Source organism: Garra rufa, chromosome 25, assembly GCF_049309525.1.
Source record: "Garra rufa chromosome 25, GarRuf1.0, whole genome shotgun sequence".
Lineage (NCBI taxonomy): Eukaryota > Metazoa > Chordata > Actinopteri > Cypriniformes > Cyprinidae > Garra > Garra rufa.
The window spans coordinates 24,606,638-24,630,573 of NC_133385.1; the positions used below are offsets into that span (position 1 = coordinate 24,606,638).

General features: G+C 35.3%; 2 protein-coding genes across 2 annotated transcripts in view; both read right to left on the bottom strand.

The window, feature by feature from the left end:
- Positions 1 to 566: 566 nt before the first annotated feature.
- gpr37a (G protein-coupled receptor 37a) lies at positions 567 to 6,652 on the bottom strand. Its single transcript, XM_073832087.1, has 2 exons — positions 5,744 to 6,652; positions 567 to 1,958 (listed from the first exon to the last, which is right to left on the bottom strand). Exons 1-2 carry the CDS (start codon positions 6,650 to 6,652, stop codon positions 1,137 to 1,139), a joined length of 1,731 nt encoding a protein of 576 aa, XP_073688188.1. The 3' UTR covers positions 567 to 1,136.
- A 775-nt stretch (positions 6,653 to 7,427) lies between these two features.
- pot1 (protection of telomeres 1 homolog) overlaps positions 7,428 to 23,936 on the bottom strand; it is a 60,168-nt gene continuing 43,659 nt past the window's right edge. The window contains exons 11-21 of the mRNA XM_073832086.1: positions 16,021 to 16,190; positions 13,691 to 13,782; positions 13,574 to 13,597; positions 13,430 to 13,462; positions 13,191 to 13,347; positions 10,273 to 10,463; positions 10,063 to 10,198; positions 9,812 to 9,894; positions 8,041 to 8,135; positions 7,666 to 7,771; positions 7,428 to 7,566 (exon numbers count right to left, since the gene is read on the bottom strand). Coding sequence (XP_073688187.1) covers positions 7,460 to 7,566; positions 7,666 to 7,771; positions 8,041 to 8,135; positions 9,812 to 9,894; positions 10,063 to 10,198; positions 10,273 to 10,463; positions 13,191 to 13,347; positions 13,430 to 13,462; positions 13,574 to 13,597; positions 13,691 to 13,782; positions 16,021 to 16,190 — 1,194 coding nt within the window. The 3' untranslated portion in view covers positions 7,428 to 7,459. The remainder of the gene's footprint in view (positions 7,567 to 7,665; positions 7,772 to 8,040; positions 8,136 to 9,811; positions 9,895 to 10,062; positions 10,199 to 10,272; positions 10,464 to 13,190; positions 13,348 to 13,429; positions 13,463 to 13,573; positions 13,598 to 13,690; positions 13,783 to 16,020; positions 16,191 to 23,936) is intronic.

Consider the following 23,936-nt stretch of genomic DNA (forward strand, 5'->3'; position numbering starts at 1 on the left):
GGTGAACTATTCCTGTAAGATTCCATTTCTGTTATGATGCTGCCTTGGAAGGAAGCTGTCTGTGTAGGAAGCAGAGAGCAAGGCTAATTTTGAAACTGAGTTTAAATGTATAGTAATAGAGATGAGACTGTTCCTCAAGCAGTGCAAAAGCAACTTTTCTTTTGCGCTAAATGGCCAACAAGCAACCAGGCCACAATAACGAAACTCCAGCTGTCCTGTTAAGCCAAACAGGCTTCCTACATCTTTCCCCACACTCCCAATCCAGTCCACACTTCTGTCCGTGAGGTCATGGAATCCGCTGCAGCATGAATGCCTAATGTTGAACTGGCCACAGCAATAAACAATAGCTTCTGTGTGCTGGGAAAGTACTGTATTGCATTGATGACCCACAGGCCTGTGAACTTGCCACTGGAGAAAAACTGATTTGTTTGGATCTCAAGGTCCTCAATTCTCTATCACAAAATCATCACAGACTGAATAAAAGGAAAACATTCTCAAATACCAAGTTTTATCTCAAACATCTGTAAGAGAATCCAATTAAGACCTTCCAATTTGTTGTTGCTTTTTTTTTTATTAAAGTGACATGTCTTGGCTAAACAGCTTCTTCAGTGCTTTCCAGTGGCTGAAGAGCTAGTTCTTCTGCTAGCAAATACAGAGTGAATTTAATACTTACATAGCAAGGGAGCTAGGCTTAACGTTGAACCGACTCAAAAGAATCGCCAATTTCCACAACACCAAAACATACTACAGACAGCCATTTTCTACTACCTTCCATAAGCCTCAGATACACAAATACACTGAATTACAGTGGGAAAAAGGGATAAGAAAACTGTGCAAATACAACAAATGCATGTGAGTTAATTCATAATCCTTCTACACTTCCTATAAACTTCCAAGAAACTACACAAGGTACTCATGTCGTCTTTTGTAAACATCAATAGGCAGTTGCATCTTTAAGACCATGTGGCCTGCAATAAATGTGGCTCTTTGTCCCTATTTTCACAAGATAAAATATCCAGTTTGTGGGCATCTCTCCCAAAACAAAGTCTGAAACTGAACAAGAGACTGTACAAAATTGCACAGCCTGTGAAAATCTAAGCCCTTGGTAATGTGTAGCCCTTAGGTAAGGTACAACCTTAGCAGTGCGTTCCCGCTATTGGGAAGGTAGCTGCATCCCTGCGTACAGTGCTGTAGGGTGAAAGCTCCAGATCGGTGGTGCCGTCCTGATCGTTGTCATCACTATTGGGCTCGGAGGACTTTGGTGGGCCGCACTCTTCAAAACAGCAGCAGCAGCAGTCTAGGAAGGCTTTGCTGAAGGGCCGACAGAGTGCTAGAAGCAGGACAGGTGTAAACGCGGACTTGCAGAACAGCATCATTTGACTCACCAGATGCAGGATATCCAGTGTACGACGTGGCACGCCTGTAGCCATGTACACCGACACAATATTGCTGATATTCTCTGGAATGACGCAAAAGCCGTATAGGATAGCCAAAGCAACCACAATGCAGTTCATTTGGCTCTCCAGTTGGATCTGCTTGCGGTTGCCTCGGACGCCTGTGCGCTCCGCCTTGCGGATCTTGCGTGCGGTCACCACCGAGCTGATGATGGTAAAGAGGGTGGGCAGGCAGAAGTAGCAGCCGAAGTACCACCAGAGGCGAGCGCTGTTGTAGGTGAGTCCGAGAACGTAAAGTGTGTCTGGGAGATCCGTGGAAATTCGGACTACACAATGTTCGCAAGGTATCACCTCTGGAGGCTCGCGTTCCTCTTTCACCAGCTGACGGATGAGGAGCTCAGGCAGGGCGAGGAGCAGGGCACCCAACCAGATCACGGTTAGCTTGGCCGCAGTGGAGGTGCAGTTCTCAATCATCTCGTAGTACATCTGGACGTTGCTCGCAGCACGGAAACGGTCAATGCATAAAGCACAAAGAGTGAAGGTAGTTACTCCCAAAGACGCCACCTGCAAGATAAAGGGAATGTGTGGTCATTATAAATCAACTTTTAGAAAGTCCTTCAATTGACAAACATTCCAAATTCTATAAAAAGACGTATTTGCACAGGAGGGATCTAGAACTATTGGCGGAAGTTTACCGCTTTTTGCCATGTTCGAACCACAGGAACTAGAAATGTATTTAGTCCTAGGAACTCCGTTCGGGGGAACTACAAGTGTCGTAAGTGTCAGCATTGTATTCTTTTTTCAGCCTCAAACACTGCAGCTTTTCGTGCTCTTCTAATTGCGTAAATTGGGCGTTAACATTCCATCTATGTTATTTTGAATTCCATGACACACATGGCGTCCTCCATTCACTGATTGTTGCCCGTTTGCAAATGCCGTGAATAAAGGCGTCACTGTCGGCCGCTTTAAAGCTCCTGCTGGCGGTGCAAATACAACCGGAAAAACGGCCCGAGGGGGAAATTAATTCGAGGGACTAGCCAGAATGGTGGTTCCTAGAGAACCAAGTTCTTAGAACTATGTGGCGCGAAAGCACTGTCCTTAAAGGGTTAGTTCACACCCTCATGTTGTTGCAAACCTGTAAGATGTTTATCTTCAGAACACAAATTAAGATATATATACACATGTATTTTTTAAAGATTTATTTTTGGCGTTTTTTGCCTTTTATTGAAAGGCCAGTAGTGAGACAGGAAACACAGTGGGAGAGAGAGGGAAGGTCCGCAAGTCGGGACTCGAACACGGGACGCCCGAAGCACAATGGCGCTACATGTTGACGCACTGCCCACGAGGCTATCAGTGCCAACAAATTAAGATATTTTTTGATGAAATCCAAGAGCTTTCTGACCCTAAATAGACAGCAACCCAACTGACACGTTCAAGGCCAAGAAAGGTGTTAAGGACATTGGTAAAATAGTTAACGTGACAGCAGTGGTTCAACCATAATTTTATGAAACTACTAGAATACTTTTTGTGTGAAGAAAGCAAAAATAGCGACTTTGTTCACCAATTTTTTCTCTACTGTGTCAGTGTTCAATGCACGTTCACGAGAGTACCACGAGACACGTCTGTGAAGCTGCTGACACCTGGAGTCGGCATTCTGACGTAGAAACTAGAAGGCGACGCACGCTGTACATCTTCGTAAACATGTCTGAAGATTTCGACAGAGAGGATGACTTGCAATTATTTGCCCAGCCTCACTTATTTGAACCAGAATATACAGACGATGAGTTTACACAGATGGGGCGTTCTACATCACCCGTTGTGGTATTCTCATAAACGTGTGTCGAAGGCTGACACGGAAGAGATGAATTTGTAAATAAAGTTGTTATTTTTGGTTTCTTTGCACACAAAAATAATTTTCTTACCTTTATAACATTACGGTTGAACCACTGGTGTCACATGGACTATTTTAATGATGTCCTTACTATCTTTCTGGGCCTTCAATGTGGTAGTACCGTTGCTGACTATGCAGGGTCAAGAAAGCTCTCGGATTTTTCAAATTTCTTAATTTGCTTATTTTGCTCCAAAGATGAACAAAGATCTTACGGGTTTGGAACTACATGAGGGTGAGTAATGACAGAATTGAAATTTGAGTAAACTATCCCTTTAAATATTTAATAATATAACCACACTAAAATCATGCATTAACATGATTTTAGTGTGGAAAATTGTTTACTAGAGGACAGCATTAGAAACTGATGATTAACCTTTCTGCATTTATATCTTCTAAAATATTCTTAAAAAATAAAGAGGAACAAGTAATCAACATTAAAGGATTAGTTCACTTCCAGAATAAAAATTTCCTAATAATTTAGGCCTACTCACCCCTATGTCATCCAAGATGTTCATGTCTTTCTTTCTTCCGTTGAAAAGAAATGAAGATTTTTGAGGAAAACATTCCAGGTTGAAGGTCCAAATTGTAGTTTTAATGCAGCTTGGAAGGACTCTACACAATTCCAGCCGAGAAATAAGGGTCTTAGCTAGCGAAAAAAGAAAAAGAAAAAAAGAAACATTTATACACTTTTTAACCACAAATGCTCATCTTGCACTAGATCTGCAATGCGCATTTTCACGCATGATGTAATCACATTGGAAAGGTCATATGTGAATAATTATTTATCTGTGTACTCCATTTCAAACAGGTAGGGTAGGGCGAAAAACTAATTTTCTCCAACTTCAAAATCGCCAGACATCGTTGTTTTACTTTTTTTTGTAAAGGACATTTGACTTCCTTTACACATTCACTTTGTACTTCTGGTTACGTCACACATGCGTGATTACGTAATGCATAAGGTCAAGCTTGTGCAAGATGAGCATTTGTGGTTAAAAAGTATATAAACTTTAATTTTTTTTAACAATAATAAAATGACAGATCGCTTCGCTAGATAAGACCCTTATTCCTCAGCTGGGATTGTGTAGAGCCCTTTGAAGCTGCATTGTAACTGCAGTTTGAACCTTCAACCCTTTGATCCCCATTGATGTCCACTATATGGAGAAAAATCCAGAATGTTTTCCTCAAAAACCTTAACTTATTTTTTTCGACTGAAGACAACACCTAAACATCTTGGATGACAAAAGAAAATCTTTATTCTGGAAGTGAACTAATCCTTTCAGCCACAAGGGCTGTCGATTGAGTGTAACTTGTATTGAACTTCTGAGCCTGTGGAACAAGAAGGAAATTTAATCCCACTAGATTGTGAATAAAAATCACAGCTTTCCATTAAACGCCACCGACTTCATTGTTCAGGCTGAAACATTGTGATCAAGTTAGCGGGTTGGTCTGAATCTAGGGTGTAGGCGCTGGCGCTCTGTAGTGTGTCAGGAGATTAAAGCCACAACTATGGCACCAATCAGGTCAATTCCTCAGAAACACATGATACGATCTGAACGCTGCCCCAGGGCAATACCACTATCTCTTTGTGTCTGCAGAGGAGACACCCCCTCTTACTGAGGAAGACAAAACACAGCCAAGATGTCTCTCCAGACCTACACATATAACATTTGCAGTGGATTCCAGTCGTCTACACACACTTTCACACATGCAGTATACTTGTTTAATGTTGCAAGAAAACTTCAGCCTCAACGCTGCAACAAAAAATGCCGTACTGTAGCTGTAATGGCATAAATACTTTTTTTTTTTTTTTTTTACAGTCAGTTACTCTTTGAAGTCAACAACTGTCCTGGCAGAGGTACAGTTTGACTGAAATCTTGCCAAACAAGTTTGTTAGTCAATATGTACAGTAAATAGCAACTTAGCTAATAACACAGTTTGTTACCAGCAGACAAACATACAAGTGTTTCTGGCATAAATGTTGTCATTTCAGATGCAAATGACATACGTTTTTGATAAACTTAAAAATGCCATGTGAATAGCAGATGTGCTGCATTCACCAGAATGGGTAAACTAGCATCTTTACTACAGTTGAACCAGCTTCATGTGTGAAAGTGGGATTCTTTTTGAGAACCTGCTAGACAAAGTAAAGCTCAACCATGAAACCAGGTCTGACCCAGGTAAGTCCAATGGTTCACCTTAAACCACCTGGACCTAGGCTGCATTAAACCATGAGAGCTGGAAAAGCATGAAAACATTCTAATATGTAATGTACAGTTATGCGATCAAGTATGGCTTATTAGTTTGTTTATCCAAAGTGATTTCCTATTTAAACAACTTATAGTTTTAGCATTAATACAGCTTGCCTCATATCATTAACATACTAATTTTCAAATAGTAGGCATAATACCAAGAATATCACACATTAATAAAACAAAACAGTGACCAACCACAGTTTTACCTCAATGTATGGAATGATTTTACAGGAGAATTCCCCAAGGAGCCAATCCTTAGTGAGTTCATGGAATATAACAAGTGGCAAGCAGAAAAAGAGGATGACAAAATCCCACAGGGCGAGGTTGGCCAGCAAGGAGTTTGAAATGCTCCTCATGTAGTAATTGTGGCACACTATGCACATGATTGCTATATTCCCAACAATCCCCACAGTGAAAATGAGGATGGAGAAGCACATGACAGCATATGCACAGTACGATTCACCTGTCACGGGGTAAAACGGGTTCTTCAACCCTGGAGATTTTGATCGTGTATTAAAGGGAATAAACGGGGTGAAGTGTTCCTCATAGTCCTCCACAGGTGAGGTGCCCCATTCAGGAATAGACGTGAACCCGGTGGGAAAGTCTGTAGGCTGGATCTGCGCTAGAGGTTTCGGCATTGACTCCACTTGCTCAAGTTCATTCTCAGGCGAATTGACGGTTTGATTCCTGTCAAGCTCTTTTCGGGCCGTCCTCTCACGTTTAACGACCGCCAATCCTTCCTGTCGACGTTTTATCCTAATTTCGCCGTGTGTTTCCCTCAGAAACGACGTTGTTTTGTTATATTTGTCCATTTGATACGTTTTTTCGTACTTCTGACTGAAAGATGCCCTCACGTTTATATCATCGCTGCCATTCACTGACAAATCCATCGTAGTCCTAGTAGATGAAAGCACATCTGTAGGATCCTTACCTGTTTCATGACTTCTTTTATTTGAAGTTACACGTCGTTCATGCCTGTCTGTATTGATTTCACGCACTTTATAGGATGAAACGACTTTTGACGTTAAATCTGTCGTATTATTGCTACGAGTGAGAACTACTGAGAGTTCACAACAAATGAGCAAACAAAGTACAGTTATAAATTGCATTTCCATCGCGTATATCCCTCAAAAAATATCCAAATTTGATAATTCCAGTATTGTTAAGGCAAGGTTGTAGAACAAACATCAAGCTTCGTCCCATTCGCTGCTCTCTCGTTTAGAGGAACATGTCCAGTTTCCATTTCTTAATTCCAAGAGTTGTTAACAGCAGAATTGTGAGGAACAAATGTGGAAATACTTGGTCAAACAGGTGTTTAACCAAAATTACTTGGAACCTCAGAAATATTTCCTAGCGTTTCGACTAACAGGAAACATGTACATGTCAAGGCCAAGAGCATCCAGCATCTCGATAAACTGAAAGTCCTTAAGTGCGTTCATAGGCTTCTGATGCAGCTCTGTGATATGAAGCTCTGTCAGGGAGGCGCCACTTTCACAGATACAACACAATGCGCCACCTAGCGGGCTCAAACAAAACTGCAATGTGTTTCTAGCAGCAACCACCATCTGTCAACGCTTATTAGTTTCACTTCAGATGGCTTGTTAAATTACACAGGTCTGAAGAACAAGCAGAACAAGCAAACGGAAGAGTTTTTAAAATATACATTTTCTCTATATAAAACTAGCTATTAGTTTATAAGCTTCTACCTGGAAGTCCATGGGAATCCTGCAGAAAAGACTTAACAGGTGTTTTATAAATATAAAGAAGTTTTATTTTCCAATATGACTTCATGGATTGTTTTTTAACCATAAAGTATTTACATTTCTTAACACAAAATATTTTTGGCAACTTCTTTTTTCTTCTTCATCGAAAGTGGCCATCTATTATGTCTTTACTTTGAATCAAATAGTCTGAAAACTTCTCTATTCTTCTTTAATTTCGGTGTTAACAATCTGACAGCAAACTCGATTTCTGTCGTTGTCCTTTACAGCATAGGCAGAGAGGCAAAGATCCAGCCATGGACGCTCTTCTACAAAGACAGTACAGAAAAAAGGCAACATTACCCATCATCTTACACTAAATAATGTAGGAATTTAAAGAAAAGATTTATATTAAATGACATCTTTACCCAAACTGCTGTATGGTGGCTGAATTGTGTCCATGATGGTCTGAATCTTGTCCTGCAAATCCTGACTGCCCGAAGCATCAACAGCTGAAACATGGAAGAACTTCTCCTATCCAGAATAAAGACAGTCCCTCAAAGCTATTTCTGAATAGAAAACAGCGCCCTCTGCTGAGATATGCAGCATTTTCACTCTTTTGAGAGGCTACTTTCCAAGATTTTAACTTGAAATGTTTTGTTGCTTTTAGAACTAATAATACTTGCTGTCATTTAAACAAATGCTGAAATGCATTCTGTTTTGCACTACAACCAAAATCTATATACATAATGTTTATACACAACATAAATATTTGTAATTAATCCAGATACATGTACACTCACAGCGTTTTCCCACAGCAGAGCCTCTAATGTGTCCGTCTGGTCCACCAGTTCAAACTGGATTAACAATCTGTACTGCATCAACTGAACTCCTAGAGCTGTACGACAGAGACACAGAACTCCCTAAATATACAGTCGTACATTTTTAAGAGTGGCTGAAGTGTCCAAAATGTTATTTTAAAGGAAAGATTGCAGTGATGCCTGGGTCAGCTTTTTTTGAAAACACACCTGCAGATCCTCCAAAAAACAAAAAAAAAACCCAACATAAATCTGACCAAAACTAGCCTCATTAAAATGAACAAAATCAAACAAATAATAAATAATACCATAATAATAATAATAATAATAATAATAATAATAATATTAAAAAACATCTCTATTTAATTAGTGATCATTTTAAGTTTGTTTGTGACCTCTTTTCCCACTTTTTATTAGGATTGCACTATTCAAACTGAACTCAGAAGCTTTTCCAACTCTTATATTTCAATTGAGGCAGCAAACATTATGTGAAAATGTAATTTTAACATAAAGTAGTAAAATAGCAAAGAAATGTAAAGTAAAATGTTGTATACAAATTTATGTAGAATTAAATAAAAAAGAAATGTATTTATGTAGTATTAAAAAAAAGTGTATTTTAAAATGTGCTATTTATTAATATAATTTTTGTGATTACAATGTTAGCATCAAGAAACATTAGATACTAATATTTAAAGTGGCACCTAAAAATTGTTCTTAGTCTATACACATTTTATAATAATAAAATTTACATTTATATTACAGGGTTATTATAGTTAACTAAAACTAAGGCTAAAAAAGTAAAACCATTAAAAAAAGTTACTTGAAATAAAATAAATGTTAACTGAAATCAAATATAAAAAACGTGTTTTAATTTTTTATCTCGGTTGACATTTCTCATTTTAAATTAAAATGAAAAGCACAAAATCTAAAAATATCTACAAATAAAAACTGGTTTTATGTGTTTTGACAGTACTTAGGTTAGGTTAGGACAAATACACTACCAGACTTCTGCTCATCAACCCTGTATTTATTGGATCCAAAATACAGCAAAAACATTAATATTGTGAACTATTTCTACGATTTAAAATAACTGCTTTCTATGTGAATATATTTTAAGTGTAAATGTAATTTATTCCTGTGATCAAACCTAAATTTTGAACATCATTTCTCCAGTCTTCAGTGTCACATGATGCTTCAGAAATCAATATTTAAAACAGTTGAGTAATTGTTTTTCCAGGATTCTTTAATAAATAGAAAGATTCAAAGATCAGCATTTATCTGAAATAAAAAGCTATTGTAACATTACACATTTTTTTAGGAAAAGAACATTTTTAAATTTCTAAAAAAAAAAAAAAAAAGATATTCAGATATTCTAGTTCTAGTTCTTCTGAACGTTCTATTCATCAAAGAAAATTCTACTCAGTTGTTTTCAACATAATAATTTGAGCAACAAATAAGAATATTAGAATGATTTCTGAAGGATCGTGTGACTGGAGTAATGACAGGAATAAATTACATTTTAAAATATATTCATATAGAAAACAGTTATTTTAAATAGTAAAAATATTTCAGAATTTTACTGTTTTTGCTGTACTTTGAAACAAATAAATGCAGACTTGGTGAGCAGAAGACTTCTTTAAAAAGCATGGAAAATCTTACTGTTCAAAAACTTTTGACTGGCAGTGTATGTTTAATCATAAAAAATCCTACATATCAGGTAAAAAAAAATTGGCATAAATAGTCAAAATGAAAGTACCCTCAGCAATTGCCTGTTCATCCCAGATCTCCACTCCAGTAAACACAGGGTTTTGAAATGTGTTCAGAGAGCACCGTTTACACCTGAGACACACACACACACACAAATATCCGTTTAACTACAGTACATAAAGATGTGATCGTATGCTTCCCTGAGGGTTGTCACATAAGCTGTTTTCATGATAATAGATGTACATACAGTACTGAACACCAGGGGACTTTACAATGAAGCAGGAAGGCTTGTCGTCTCACCCGTAATATCTTTTGTCTCCAGAGAACAGAAAGGGAGCGGTGAGATCTAGGAGATTCATCCTGCCGTTTACTGATCTTACAGGAACCAGGTTTTTGTAATCACGTGATAACACGCAAATCTCATCCAGCGTCGTTCCTGTAGATACAAAGCTATTTTTAAACAAATGCTCAAAACTATATGTAAAAATGGTTTTAGTTTTAGTCGGATACCTTCGACGAATATCAGCTGCATGTGAGTGCCTTCCCCCACCATGTCTCTGGATATGTGCATTGAGATGGTTCTGCCAGGCTCTCGAGAACCTGCTGACGAAGTGGCGGCCCACTGCTCATCGCAAGGCTGGTTGTCTTTCGCCGATTCCCGAAAGACTTTAGCAACAGCGCTGTCATCTGGAACGTCTGTCCTGTCACATACAAAAAAAGCAGACTACTGTTTAAAGTTTAGGGCTGGTAAGGTAAAAACTTTGAAAAGCTTGAAATGTTTTAGAAATAAGTCTCTTTTGCTCATCAAGGGAGGAATTTACAGTAAAGCAATAAACAGGTTTTTACTGTGATTACTCACACTGCCAATCAAAAGATTGGAATATTAAAGATTTTAAAAAGTGATAACGGTAATTTCAAACAATATGTCAACTTAAAGTAACTTTTCAATTTGAAAATAAAAAGCATTTTATTCCTGTGACAGCAAAGCTGAATAATAATAATAATAAAAAAAAAAAAAGTATTATCTTGAAATATTTTTACAATTTAAAATAAATGTTTTTCTATTTTAATATATTTTTCGAAATGTAATTTATTCCTGTGATGGCAAAACTGAATTTATGTGATTAAAAATACAGTAGAAACAGTAATATCATGAAATATTTTTACAATTTAAAATAAACGTTTTTTATTTTAATATATTTTAAAATGTAATTTATTCCTGTGATGGCAAAACTGAATTAATTTTATTAAAAATGCAGCAAAAACTGTAATATTATGAAGTATTTGTAAATTTTAAAATAACAGTTTTCTATTTTAATATATGTTTTAAAATGTAATTTATTCCTGTGATGGCAACGCTAAATTTATTTGATAAAAACACAGTAAAAACAGTAATATTGTAAAATATTTGTACAATTTAAAATAACAGTTTTCTATTTTAATTAGGGCCGGGACTTTAACGCGTTAATTTAGATTAATTAATTACACAAAAATAACGCGTTAAAATTTTTTAACGCATTTTAATCGCACTAAGTTTTGCACCGCGGAACGTTTCTCACTGGATGAGATTAGGCGGACCGATTATACTGGAGCACAAACTAGCGTTTAGACAAGCCAAAGACGTCCGTCCTAAATAGTATTGTATGTCCCAAATCGTAGTATGTTTAAAAAGTATTCCAAAGATTCCCGGATGGTCTACTACTTAACGATCAATGCACACTTTTAACTGCTAATATTGCCCGCAACACACTGCGCCGTGAACGAGGATTCGATTAGAACTACAAACACGCATAAAAAGTGTTAAAAAACTACAAACATGGAGGATATACGCGACCAACGGACAGGTAGAGAAAGGGGTTTGAGTGATAAATAATCAGTGTGTAACCTGATAAAAACTATTTTTTAAATGTTATCCGCATTATATTCCATGTGCAGCAACTTTTATAATGATAGGTTTGGTCATTAACGTTTAAATGCATAATTAAGCAAACACAAGAGCAGAGTTCTCGGAATGAAAGACTCGTTAAAGAACGTGCCTCTTGCTACATTTAATGGAAATATTGTACTGGTCTGGTGGACTTGGTTGAACAAAAATAAGCAATATTTTGTTGCTTAAGCTTATGTATTCAGTCATTATTCAATGGTATACTAAAAATCATACATGTAAAATTCTTAATTCTCACTGTTCTCAGGTCAAATATTTACATGCGATTAAAATGCGATTAATTTCGATTAATTAATTACAAAGCCTCTAATTAATTAGATTAAATTTTTTAATCGAGTCCCGGCCCTAATTTTAATATATTTTTTAAAATGTAATTTATTCCTGTGATGGCAAAGCTGAATTTATTTGATTAAAAATACAATAAAAATAGTAATATTGTGAAATATTTTAACAATTTAAAATAACTGTTTTCTATTCTAATATATATTTTTTTAAATGTAATTTATTCCTGTGACGACAAAGCTAACTTTATTTAATAAAAAAAAACAGTAAAAACAGTAATATTGTAAAATATTTGTACAATTTAAAATAAGTGTTTTATTTTAATTTATTTTTTAAAATGTAATTTATTCCTGTGATAGCAAAACTGAATTTATGTGATTTAAAATACAGTAAAAACTGTAATATTATGAAATATTCTCCCAATTTAAAATAAAAGTTTTTTTTATTTTAATATATTTTTAAGCGTAATTTATTCCCGTGACGGCAAAACTGAATTTATGTGATTACAAATATAGTAAAAACTGTAATATTATGAATTTCTTTTACAATTTAAAATAAAAGTATATAAATAATTAATATATTTTTAAAAATGCAATTTATTCCTGTGATGGCAAATCTACATTTATTTGATTAAAAATATAGTAAAAAATGTGCTTTGTCAATTTGCTAATTTAATGCTCAAGAAACAATTCTTAACATTTTTGTGGAAATCAAACATAATTTTAGGATTATTCCATTAAAAGTAAGTTTAAAAGAACAACAAATTATTTGAAATAGAAATCTTTTGTAACATTATAAATATATATTATAAATATGCATCCTCGCTGAATGAAATTTTGAATAATAATACCTTGCTGATCCCAAATTACAATGTTTTTAAATGATGTAAATGTAACAAAAGGAAAATGCTTATTTATTATGATTGTAATGTAAGAATTGTAAGAATGTGTCTTATTTAAATTTTATTCCACTTAACAGCCACCAGGTGGCAAACAGAACATACAGCAAATCTAGAACAATAAATCTGATTTAATTTTTATTTTGTGGTTTTTATCTTTAATATAGGCACTAAATCTTAAATTACAGTGGTACATTTACGTATTAAACTACTAACAGGTATAAGTATTTATTGTAAGTAAATTACAAACTTTATTTTCATGAATGATAGTCAAGAGGGGGTTGTGTAAAGTGTCAGACTCACATTGTTTTACAATTGGAGCAGAAGAGTTTCAAACACTGGTATAACTGCTGAGGCTTGTATTTCTTCACGCGGGCTCGGACGTGACACGACAGCGGCGGTGTGGAGCGCTTAACCCGGGTAAGCGTGAGCCACTGCGAGTTGTGCTCACATGTCGTTACTGAACAATCAGTACAGACTTGTTAAAATATCAGTATTTACATTAGGAGTTTGTCAGAGCTGTAAGATCAGTTTTTTTTTACCTGTACAAGAAGGTCCTGTATCTGCTTCTGCATCTGAAAAGATAACAATAATATTATTTAATCATTAAAGCCTAATAACCGTTTTATTCATCTGTTGCAGAAAAGCTTTGAGAAGATCTTAAACCTAGTAATATATAGCTATACCTGTTTCTTCATCATTTGGCAAGACTAGAAGGAAACATAAGCATATACTAGATGAGGGCAAGCAGAGCACGACACAAAAATGGACAGAAATCGGAAACCAAAAGAGGCGACACCAACCTACAGCCTCTGGCGGCGTGTACCAAATCTCCAGTAACGTGCCGTCGTTCACTTCATCAAACTCATCCAGATCCACATGTTTCTCTAGTGCACTGAATATGGATCAGTATAAAGAGAAAGTGAGAGAACGAAGAGAAGAGAGACAAGATCACATGAATGTCAGGTAGACAGCTAAGGGGCCACAGAAGTAATTTTTTAATGGAAATGAATTTGACTTATAGGGTGTCTCATTTATTTCGCCATCAAAATGCTCATGACTTCAGCAAATTCCTTATGTGAAGACTATGTATTATATTATACTATATTAAACACATGCACACACACATACCACTGTTCAAAAGTTCGGCATCAGTATGCAAAGAAACAAGGTCATTTACAATACATTTATAATGCTACAAAAGATTTAGATTTCAAATAAATGCTGTTTTTTTATTCTCTGTCCAAAGTGACTACAAGTTGTGAAGTCAAACCAGTGCAAGATGAGCATTTGTGGTTAAAATGCATATATACAGTCAAGCCCGAAATTATTCATACCCCTGGCAAATATATATATTACTAGGTTTAAGATTTTACTTTTATTCAACCAGCAAGTTTTTTGTTGACCGGAAATGACACAGGCTTCTCCCAAAAGATAATAAGGCGATGTACAAGAGGCATCATTGTGGAAAAAAATATTTCTCAGCTTTTATTTACATTTGAACAAAAAGTGGCATGTCCAAAATTATTCATACCCTTTGCAAACGGTCACAGTCTATGGGAAAATCCAAAGTTCTATACCATTCCAAATAGTCCAAGCTGTTCTAAAGCATCCTAATTACCCTGATTCATTGGGAACAGCTGTTTTAATCAACTCAACAGGTGAAAAACAGAAGCTCTCTGCTGTTGGTTTGTGGACAGTCATGGCTAAGACAAAGGAGCTCACTGAGGACCTGCGGCTGCGCATTGTGGCTGCTCACAAGTCAGGAAAGGCTTCTGGTTTTCTGTTTTATGGTCAGATAAAACAAAAATTTAATTGTTTGGCCACAATGATGTAGCCTTCATATTTTTTTCCACAATGATCCCTCTTGTACATCGTCTTATTATCTTTTGGAAGAAGCCTGTGTCATTCCAGGTCAAAAAACAAAACAAAACAAAACTTTCTGGTTGAATAAAAGCAACTTTAAATCAGAATTTGCCAGGGTTATGAATAATTTCGGGCTAGACTACATATATATATATTTTTTTCCAGAAAATGGCCTATCATTTAGCTAGATTCGACCATTATTCCTCGGCTGGGATCGTGTAGAGCCCCTTTAAGCTACATTGAAACTGCAATTTGGACCTTCAAACTGCTGATTCCCTTTGAAGTCCACTACATGGAGAAAAATCCAGAAATGTTTTCCTCCATAACCTAATTTCTTTTCGACTTAAAGGATTAGTTTACTTCCAGAACAAAAATGTACTTGCCCCCTTGTCATCCAATTTGTTCCTGTCTTTATTTCTTCAGTTGTAAAGAAATTATGTTTTTTGAGGAAAACATTTTAGGATTTCTCTTTATATAATGGATATCTATGGTGCCCCCAAGTTCAAACTTCCAAAATGCAGTTTAAACGCAGCTTCAAAGAGCTTCCCAGCCGGGGAAGAATGGTGTTACCTAGCGAAACGATCGGTTAATTTCTTAACAAATTGACAATTTATATACTTTTAACCTCAAATGCTTGTCTTGGGTCATCTCTGCGATGCGCATGCATAGTCTGTGTGAACCGGGTCAATACAGTTAGGGTATGTCGAAAAACTCCTATCTCGTTTTCGTCTTTAACTTCAAAATCGTCATACAACTCTGTTTTACCTTTGTAAAGGGCGTTTGATCTACTTTGTATGTTCACTTTGTAAAGACTGGATCGGTACTTCTACAGCGATGTAGGGCAATTTTGAAGTTGAGGAAGAAAATGAGATGGGAGTTTTTCTGACATACCCTAAAGGTACTGACCCGGATCACACAGACTACGCATCGCAGAGACGAGACAAGATCAGAATTTGAGGTTAAAGAGTATATAAATGGTCAATTTGATTCTCTGATTGGGATCATTTAGAGCCCTTTGAAGCTGCATTTAAATGCAGCTTCAAAGGACTCTAAATGAGTACATTATTTGTAAATTTGTATTCTGCAAGTGAACTAATCCTTTAAATCAGAAAAAAAAAAAAAACATATAATGACAAAAACATTTTGGGATTCCACACTCTTTTCTGTCACTAATCGAATATGCTATCGGATATGTTATGTGGATAACTTATTTGGTAACAAAAAGAAAATGCAAAATAGATGCATTTTCAGGGGTTTATAGACCCACCTTTTGAGGGACTGCAGATCAGGGCACTCTTCAGGAAGGGTGCGTAAACCTCGTCCATATGACGTCCCCCCATGGAGGTGGAAACTGAGGTGATTAGGCTGATCTGGCAGCTGGTCCGGGGCTCTCTGAAGGAGCGGACGGAGATTGTAGAACCGCAGGAACATGCCTGGCTGAACGCAAACACAAACAGAAAGATGTTTCATTAGCTTTCCAATTCTAAAAACTGATGAACCTAAAAAATGTAGTTTGAGTTGCCTTGCTGAACTGTTTTTGGTAGGTCTTCAAGTACAACTGCTCTTTTCAGGTCCTGCCACAACAGGATTTAAATTTTCTTTGTGCACAAAAAGCATTCTCGTAGCTTCATAAAATCACAGTTGAACAACTGATCTTTCTGGGCCTTGAACGTATCAGTTGCGTTGTTGTCTATGCAGGGTCAGAAAGCTTTTGGATTTCATCAAAAAATATCTTAATTTGTGTTCTGCAGATTAACGAAGGTCTTATGGGTTTGGAACGACATGAGGTGAACTATCCTTTTAACTACATACCTAAAATTTAATTTTGTTTCTTCTTAGCCATTCAGACAAAGAAAAGTGTCCATGTTTTGCATTGTTGTCTGGCATCAATCAATTACATCTTGAGCACAGATATTCAGACATTCTCCTTCAGAATAGATGATTTGCAATCACGTGATTCTGATGATGTGCAAAATGCAGCTCGAAGACAGGACTCACTATCAGAAGTCAAAATGTCTATGTTTTGAGTTGTTTATGGAAATCGGTCAAACCGAGAAGTTTCATTTGGTATCATGTATGAAAATTTCCTGTTTAATCAGGAGTAAATGGCAAGAAGTTAACTGAAAAATGCAGGCAAAAGTGGCTTCGTCTGCAGTCAGGAGGAGAGTCGGATAATGCTTGTGTGTGCGAATGGTTAATAAAAGATAATAATATTAAGATATAAAGAAAAATATAAATAGATACAGGGTGAGACAGTGAGAATTCACTCAATGCTAACTAAATAGACATTATATTTGCACTTGATTACAACGGAACCTTGTGAGATTGTGATAGAATTTAATTGAGTGACAGCTATTTACAGTATGACTATATGGAAGCGCTATTTGCTCACTTTCTGGGCTATAATCAATTCAGAATTTTAATTTGAAAGTTGAAGTTTCGCTTTACATGCTGCTAACAGGTCCAATAGCCAAAAACCCTGTGTCGTAGTTTCAGGAGGGACATATATCTTGTATCCTTCATATAAATGTGGGAATCTCTTTCAAAATAGTTTGCAATCAGGCTTAGTTGCTTATCTTATATCCACCGCCTCGATGGCATTCAATTTAGTTGAAAAATCACTCCTCTTCATAACAAAAGGATCACACCCAACAATGTTATTTTCTGTTTATACCTTTCTCTTGTAATAGTGTGTAAACCAGTACAGCACAGACTTTCCTCCATCTCATCCGTTCTGCTTTTTCAGAAACTTCAGAAACTTTGCTGCATGTGCAGGGTTTGTGGCTTCAGGTCCAGTTAGCAGCACGTTTCTGAAACTTTTATTCCTATTCTGAACTGATTATAGCCTAGAAAGTGAGCAAATAGCGCTTCCATATAGTCACTAAAAAGCTGTCACTCACTTTAATTTATTGCAATCTCACAATGTTCCGTTATAACCAATGAAGCTCTCGAAACTACAAATATCTTATATCGTGTTTACGTGTGGCGTTTAGCATTGAGTGAATTCTCACTGTGTCACCCTGTATCTATTTATATAAATAGATATTTATGCAAAGCCGCACCAATATGCTTCACTATACGGACAGTATCACATTGTTACAGATCTCCAGAGTCCAGAAGCTCCTCTGAAAAAGTTACCTCATCTGTCCATGGAATACGATCCCAAAGTTCATGAAGATCATCCAGTATTGATGTGGTTTTTGGCTTTCTACTCTTACATTAAGTCCATTTTTTTGCAGTCTCCTCCTTGTTGAATCATTGAACACTGGAGAAGGCAACTTCAAGTTTTCTCCATTTTGTATGAACAACTCACACTGTGGTTCAACAGAGTTCAAGAACCTCAAAAATGGCTTTGAAACCCTCTCCAAACTGATATATCACAACATTCCCCACAGCTGTTTTGGAAAAATTATTTACCTGTACAGGCTTTAACACAAAATACAAGTGGGGCTCTATGATTTCCGCGACACGGAAAACACAGACAAAACAGCGGAATTCAGTCATAAAAATGAAATTTACTGTATAACGCATATGTTTTGTGTGTTTCTTTGTGAATGAATGCCACAGACCGCGGTTTCATTTACTACACACATACTGAAGTGCGCATGACGCTCGCAGTGAATTCAGTCTTTGCTGCTTAATATACGAGTACATGAATGAACACATAAACAATCTATCCACCTTATTTTTTAACATGGAAGTAAACAATTTTCTGTGAATGTGTGAGACTTCTGGTTTATTAGTCGTGGTAGGAAAATAACGAGAAGAATAACAAAGTGTTGTAAATAGTAAAACTGTTTGCACTAATTAAGATAAATGTTAAAATAATAAGGTAAGACACACCAGTTTGCAATATCAAGCAGCAAACAAGCTGTTTTGTGCAGCTAAAAATAACTGGAAGCGAATATGATGTGAGAGTCACTTCATGAGCATTTTACCATTTCATTTGAGTAAAACTATGGTCATATCATATACAAACAGAACCCTTCACAGCAACCCGTCAAAATAAATGTTCAGTTTAACTTGAATAAAATGTGACAAGTATATTACTTAGGCCCGGTTTCACAGACAGGGCTTAGACTAAGCCAGGGTTAGGCCATAGTTCAATTAGGACATTTAAGTAATTTTTACAAACATGCTTAGAAAAAAACATTACTGGTGTGCATCTTGAGACAAAACAAAGGCACTGATATATTTTAAGATCAATCAGTGCAATTTTATTTCAGTTGAAACAGCTCAGACTTACATTTTAGTCTAGGACTAGGCTTAAGCCTTGTCTGTGAAACCGGGGGTATATGTAATCATAGTAGTACTACTAAATAATACTATGATTATTAAAACATTATTTTTCAGGAATATTTACCAGAATTTATTTACCAGAAAAATGTAAAAAATAAAATAAAATAAAAAAATAACAATAATAATAATTAAAAAAAAAAGATTAGTGATTACATTTTAATGAAATCATTAAAATGTAATGCAGAAAATTAATGGAAAACACAGAATTTGGTAAAAAATAAAATTGAATTTGAGAAAAAAAATGCATTTCACAGGGCCATAAAAATTTTATTTTTGCAAAATGTTTAATAAATAGCTGTTAAATTGTGTAAATTCCATGATTTCAATTAATTAGACATAGGGCTGTGCAATTAATCGCAATCGCAAAAAAATCGTGATTTAAGCACATGCGATTTCTAAACCGCATAAGGCTGCGATTTTATCTTAACTCTTAACTTCAGTTTAGAATTGTAGCTTACATTTTCCAACTGCAGAATGCAAAATGACAGTGAAGGTGCTGCAGCGGTGGTCAAGTAATGTAATCAGCATAGAACCAAACACAATGTAACACCAACTACACCAAATGGAAAAAATGTGCACTTCTATAATGCACTTAAATAATACTTGCTCTGTTTTCAAACACTAATTTTATACTTAATATACTAAAAATTATTTAGTACTTAAGATAATTTTAGGAACATCTATAATGTACAAAATTTTGCTATTTTGAGACACTAATGTGCTTTTTGAACTAAAATGTGCTTTTATCTCTCTATTAAAATAATTTATGTAGTTATGTATTATGACTTGTAGTACACCTATACCCCTGGCCTACCTTGAATATCCCTCGGCCCACCCTGCAGCTCATATCTGGAGCCGGGCCTGCGCGGAATGCCACGTAAATAGTCAATTTTTGGATTAATAAATCAAAAGTTGGTCTGTCACTTAATTCACATCGCGATATTGAATAGTGTCTGTGAAAACTGAAATGCAAAAAGACCGTTTTAATATGAATCCTGCATGTTCCGTTTGCCTCTGTATGTATGAATGGTGGAGACGCGTTTTATTTTTTTACTACACTCATACTGAAGCACACCTGACGCTCCCGCTAATTTTTGGCATTTGCATCTCACATGAACAGATAAACTCAATCTTCAAACCTGCTGTGAGTTTCACTGTTTCATTTGAGAAAACTAGCATCATATCATACTGTACACACAGAAACTTCACGGCAACCTGTCAAAATAAAAGTACGGTTTAACATGAAACAGAACAATATTAGTCTTGTTTTACTTTTGTACAGTATAATGTAGGTATTTATATATTCCTATTTAAATAATTTACATAAAACTATATATATGCTAATTTATTTTATGTTGTCGGTTTTTAAGACAATTTTACTACAGTTTTGTTTATTAAACTTAATACTATGTTATTTCATTGTGAAATGTTGCACTGAATACATTTAGAATGTATGTATGTAGCTTGTTTGAAAAAGCAAAAAATAAAATAAAAAAATAAATAAATTGCAATCGCAATATTCGTTTCAAAAATCACATTATGATTATTTTGTCCATGTTGCACAGCCCTAATTAGACATACTTTTTGATTAATATGTATTTATTTTTATTTAACCATTAAAACAGAGTCTAGAAAAATTAAAACTGGAAAAAAAAAAAAAGAATGCAGAAAAAAAATATGAAAAAAAAAAACAATAATAATAATTATAAAAAAGACTGTGTTCAGTCTGCTAAAACATAACCATTTTTAATAGTTTTAAGTGCATGGGGGCAATTACTTTCACATGGGTTTTTCCAATTAAATAAATAAATGATTGATAATGATTGACCATCAAAAACATACTTTGTGCTTCTTCAGGTTGAAATTTCATTTGAAGATATGAAACCATTTAGAGAAAAATAAGAACTCAGGACAGAGCAAATACTTAAAAAAAAATTACTAATTAATTACTTAAAGAAAAAGAATAAATGTAACTATCCATAAAAGAAAAAAAAGGAAAAAGTCAGAATTCTTTCATCTCTACTCCAGAGTTATTCTACTGTCTGCTGCATTAATAAATGTACGTAAACATTCAATAATCAGTACAGTAGGGGGAGCTATGGCATCAGAGTTGAGCAACGGAGTCCCAACATTACAGTAAGACGCTAGTAAGAAAATAAATGTTGGTCCCTTGAGATCACTAGGAGGAACAAGAAGACATCGAGAGCTGGAATCACTTAATGAACTTATGTGGAACGATAGACGAGAATGATCATCTTCATATTACAGTCTTTAAAAAGCCAAGTAGAGGAACACCTCTAAACAGATTGTGTCAGATTTCTGTTCTGCATTTGTAATCAGGTTCTGGGAGTCCTTCTATAGCTGTATGCTTTTGACGTCATCTTTGAGGTTTCGGGCAGAAGCCGTCTTTGTTTACCTGAATTCACCAACCAGTCTCTGTTTGTACAGCGATTTGAAGTAAGCCTGAGTGCTGGCATTCACAACTGGTTGGATGTGACACAGCCCCCTAGACAGTGCTTCTATACAGCCTGAAAAGGCATTATGATGGTGCAAACCAAATAATTTGAACAAACTGAATGATGGTGTCAATTATTCAGCATCAAAAAACAGACTTATTCCATAAACAGAACAAGGTGGGTAACTCCATTTCAAGAAAACAGGCTTGTTTTTTCATAAGTGCAAATTTGATTCTGCTCATTACCATCTTGCATGAGAATAAGCTGACAACTGCAAACCGGGGTGTGAGATCGAAGCTAAAAAGAGAACTTGGAGTGATAAAAATGGCCTTGGCTTGATCCACTGAAAGAACCAAATGTTTGCCTTCATATCCAGCAGCAAAAACAGACACCAGTCTCCCAGACAGTGCCTTCTTTCTCTGAACAAACCAGACAAAAACTGAATATCACAATGTTAGGGTGTGCCACCATCATTCATAACACATGAATACTTTGGTTTCAACTCACAACCTTGAGATATGAGTGATATATAGTTGCCAGTTGTATGGTCAGGAATGAAAATAAATTGAAGCACAGTACCATTTTATTATTTCCATTACCAATATCACTAACACTATCTGAACTCAAATATAAAGGAATAGTCCAAAAATGAAAATTCAGTCATTACTCTCTCATGTCATTTTATCATGATGGTGATAAAATCAGTTATACCTAAAAATGACCCAGTAGTATAGTTGAATTTGTAAAAATGACCCCATTCAAAAGTTTACATACACTTTATTCTTAATACTTTGTTACCTAAATGGTCCACAGCTAAATGGACCATTTTTGTTTAGCGATAAATGTTCATGAGTCCCTTGTTTGTCCTGAACAGTTAAACTGCCTGCTGTTCCTCAGAAAAATCCTTTACGTCCCACAAATTCTTTGGTTTTTCAGCATTTCTGTGTATTTGAACTCTTTCCAACAATGACTGTATGATTTTGAGATGCATCTTTTCATACTGAGGACAACTGAGGGACTTGCAACTATTACACAAGGTTCAAATGCTCACTGATGCTTCAGAAGGAAACATGATGCATTAAGAGCAGGAGGTGAAAACTTTTTAAATTTGAAGATCAGGGAAAATGTAACGTATTTTGTCTTCTGGGTAATACGCAAGTATCTTCTGTAGCTTCTGAAGGGCAGTACTAAATGAACAAATTATGATATTTGGTTAAAATAAGAAAAACGTACTCGTCTTCATTGCATTCAAAAGTTTACATCCCGGCTCAGTTGTCCTCGGTATGAAAAGATGGATCTCAAAATCATACAGTCATTGTTGGAAAGGGTTCAAATACACAAAAATGATGATAACCAAATAATTTGTGGGATTTTTCTGAAACAAAACAAAAAAGGCAGGAAGTTTAACTGTTCAGGACAAACAAGAGACTCATGAACAACTATCTCTAAACAAACAAACGGACAAACAAAAAAACAGCTGTGGATCATTCAGGTAACAACACAGTATTAAGAATCAAGTGTATGTAAACTTTTGAACGGGGTCATTTTTATAAATTTAACTATTATTTACTATATGTGAACATGTTTTATGTGAAATATATTATTCAGGTCAGTACTAAATTAAAAAAATAACATGCATTTTGTATGATCCCTCTTATTTTGCTAAAATAATTAACATTTTGCAGATTCTGCAAGGTGTACGTAATCTTTTGACTTCGTACTTCTGTATTTTTACTATTCCGTTTATTTTCTTTATTTTGTTAATTTAATAATTACAAATTATTTTCATTATCTTTATTGTTATTTTTTTTAGTAAACTTCAGCCTTTTTTTTACTTTAAAATTAACGAAAACTTCAAACTGGCTGATTTTCCCATCCCAGTTATCAACCCTTTTACAATCTCTTTACAGAAAAGTAAAAAAAATATATAAATAAATAAAATATTCTTGCTACTTTTCTTAATATAATGATGAATAACAAATAAACAGGGTTGATACAAATCATTCTTCATATTACAAGAACTTTGAAGTCATGTGACTACAAACAGACAAAAGTTTAAGTAGTCACCAAAAAAAGTTTCATCATTGATGTGAATAACGACTGGTCAGAACATACAATAAACCAAATGGTGCTAATGTGATACTTCTAGTCTGTATGAATTGTGTAGTCAGTTTGTCTCAGATATCAGTTATAATACAAAATCAGAAGACTTGGAACATAGTGCAAAAGTTGTATGAACCATTTTTATGATACATCTGTGATATCATTTTGGTTGGGGATATCCCCATAGTTTTCTTGCCCTCAAGTCCGAGTCATTTGATTCTGAGTATCTACCGATACTGAGTCCCGATCTGATACTTCTATAATACATAAAAAAATAAAAAATAAGAGCAAAGAAACAGATTCAGGATGTTCCTTATTTATTTAT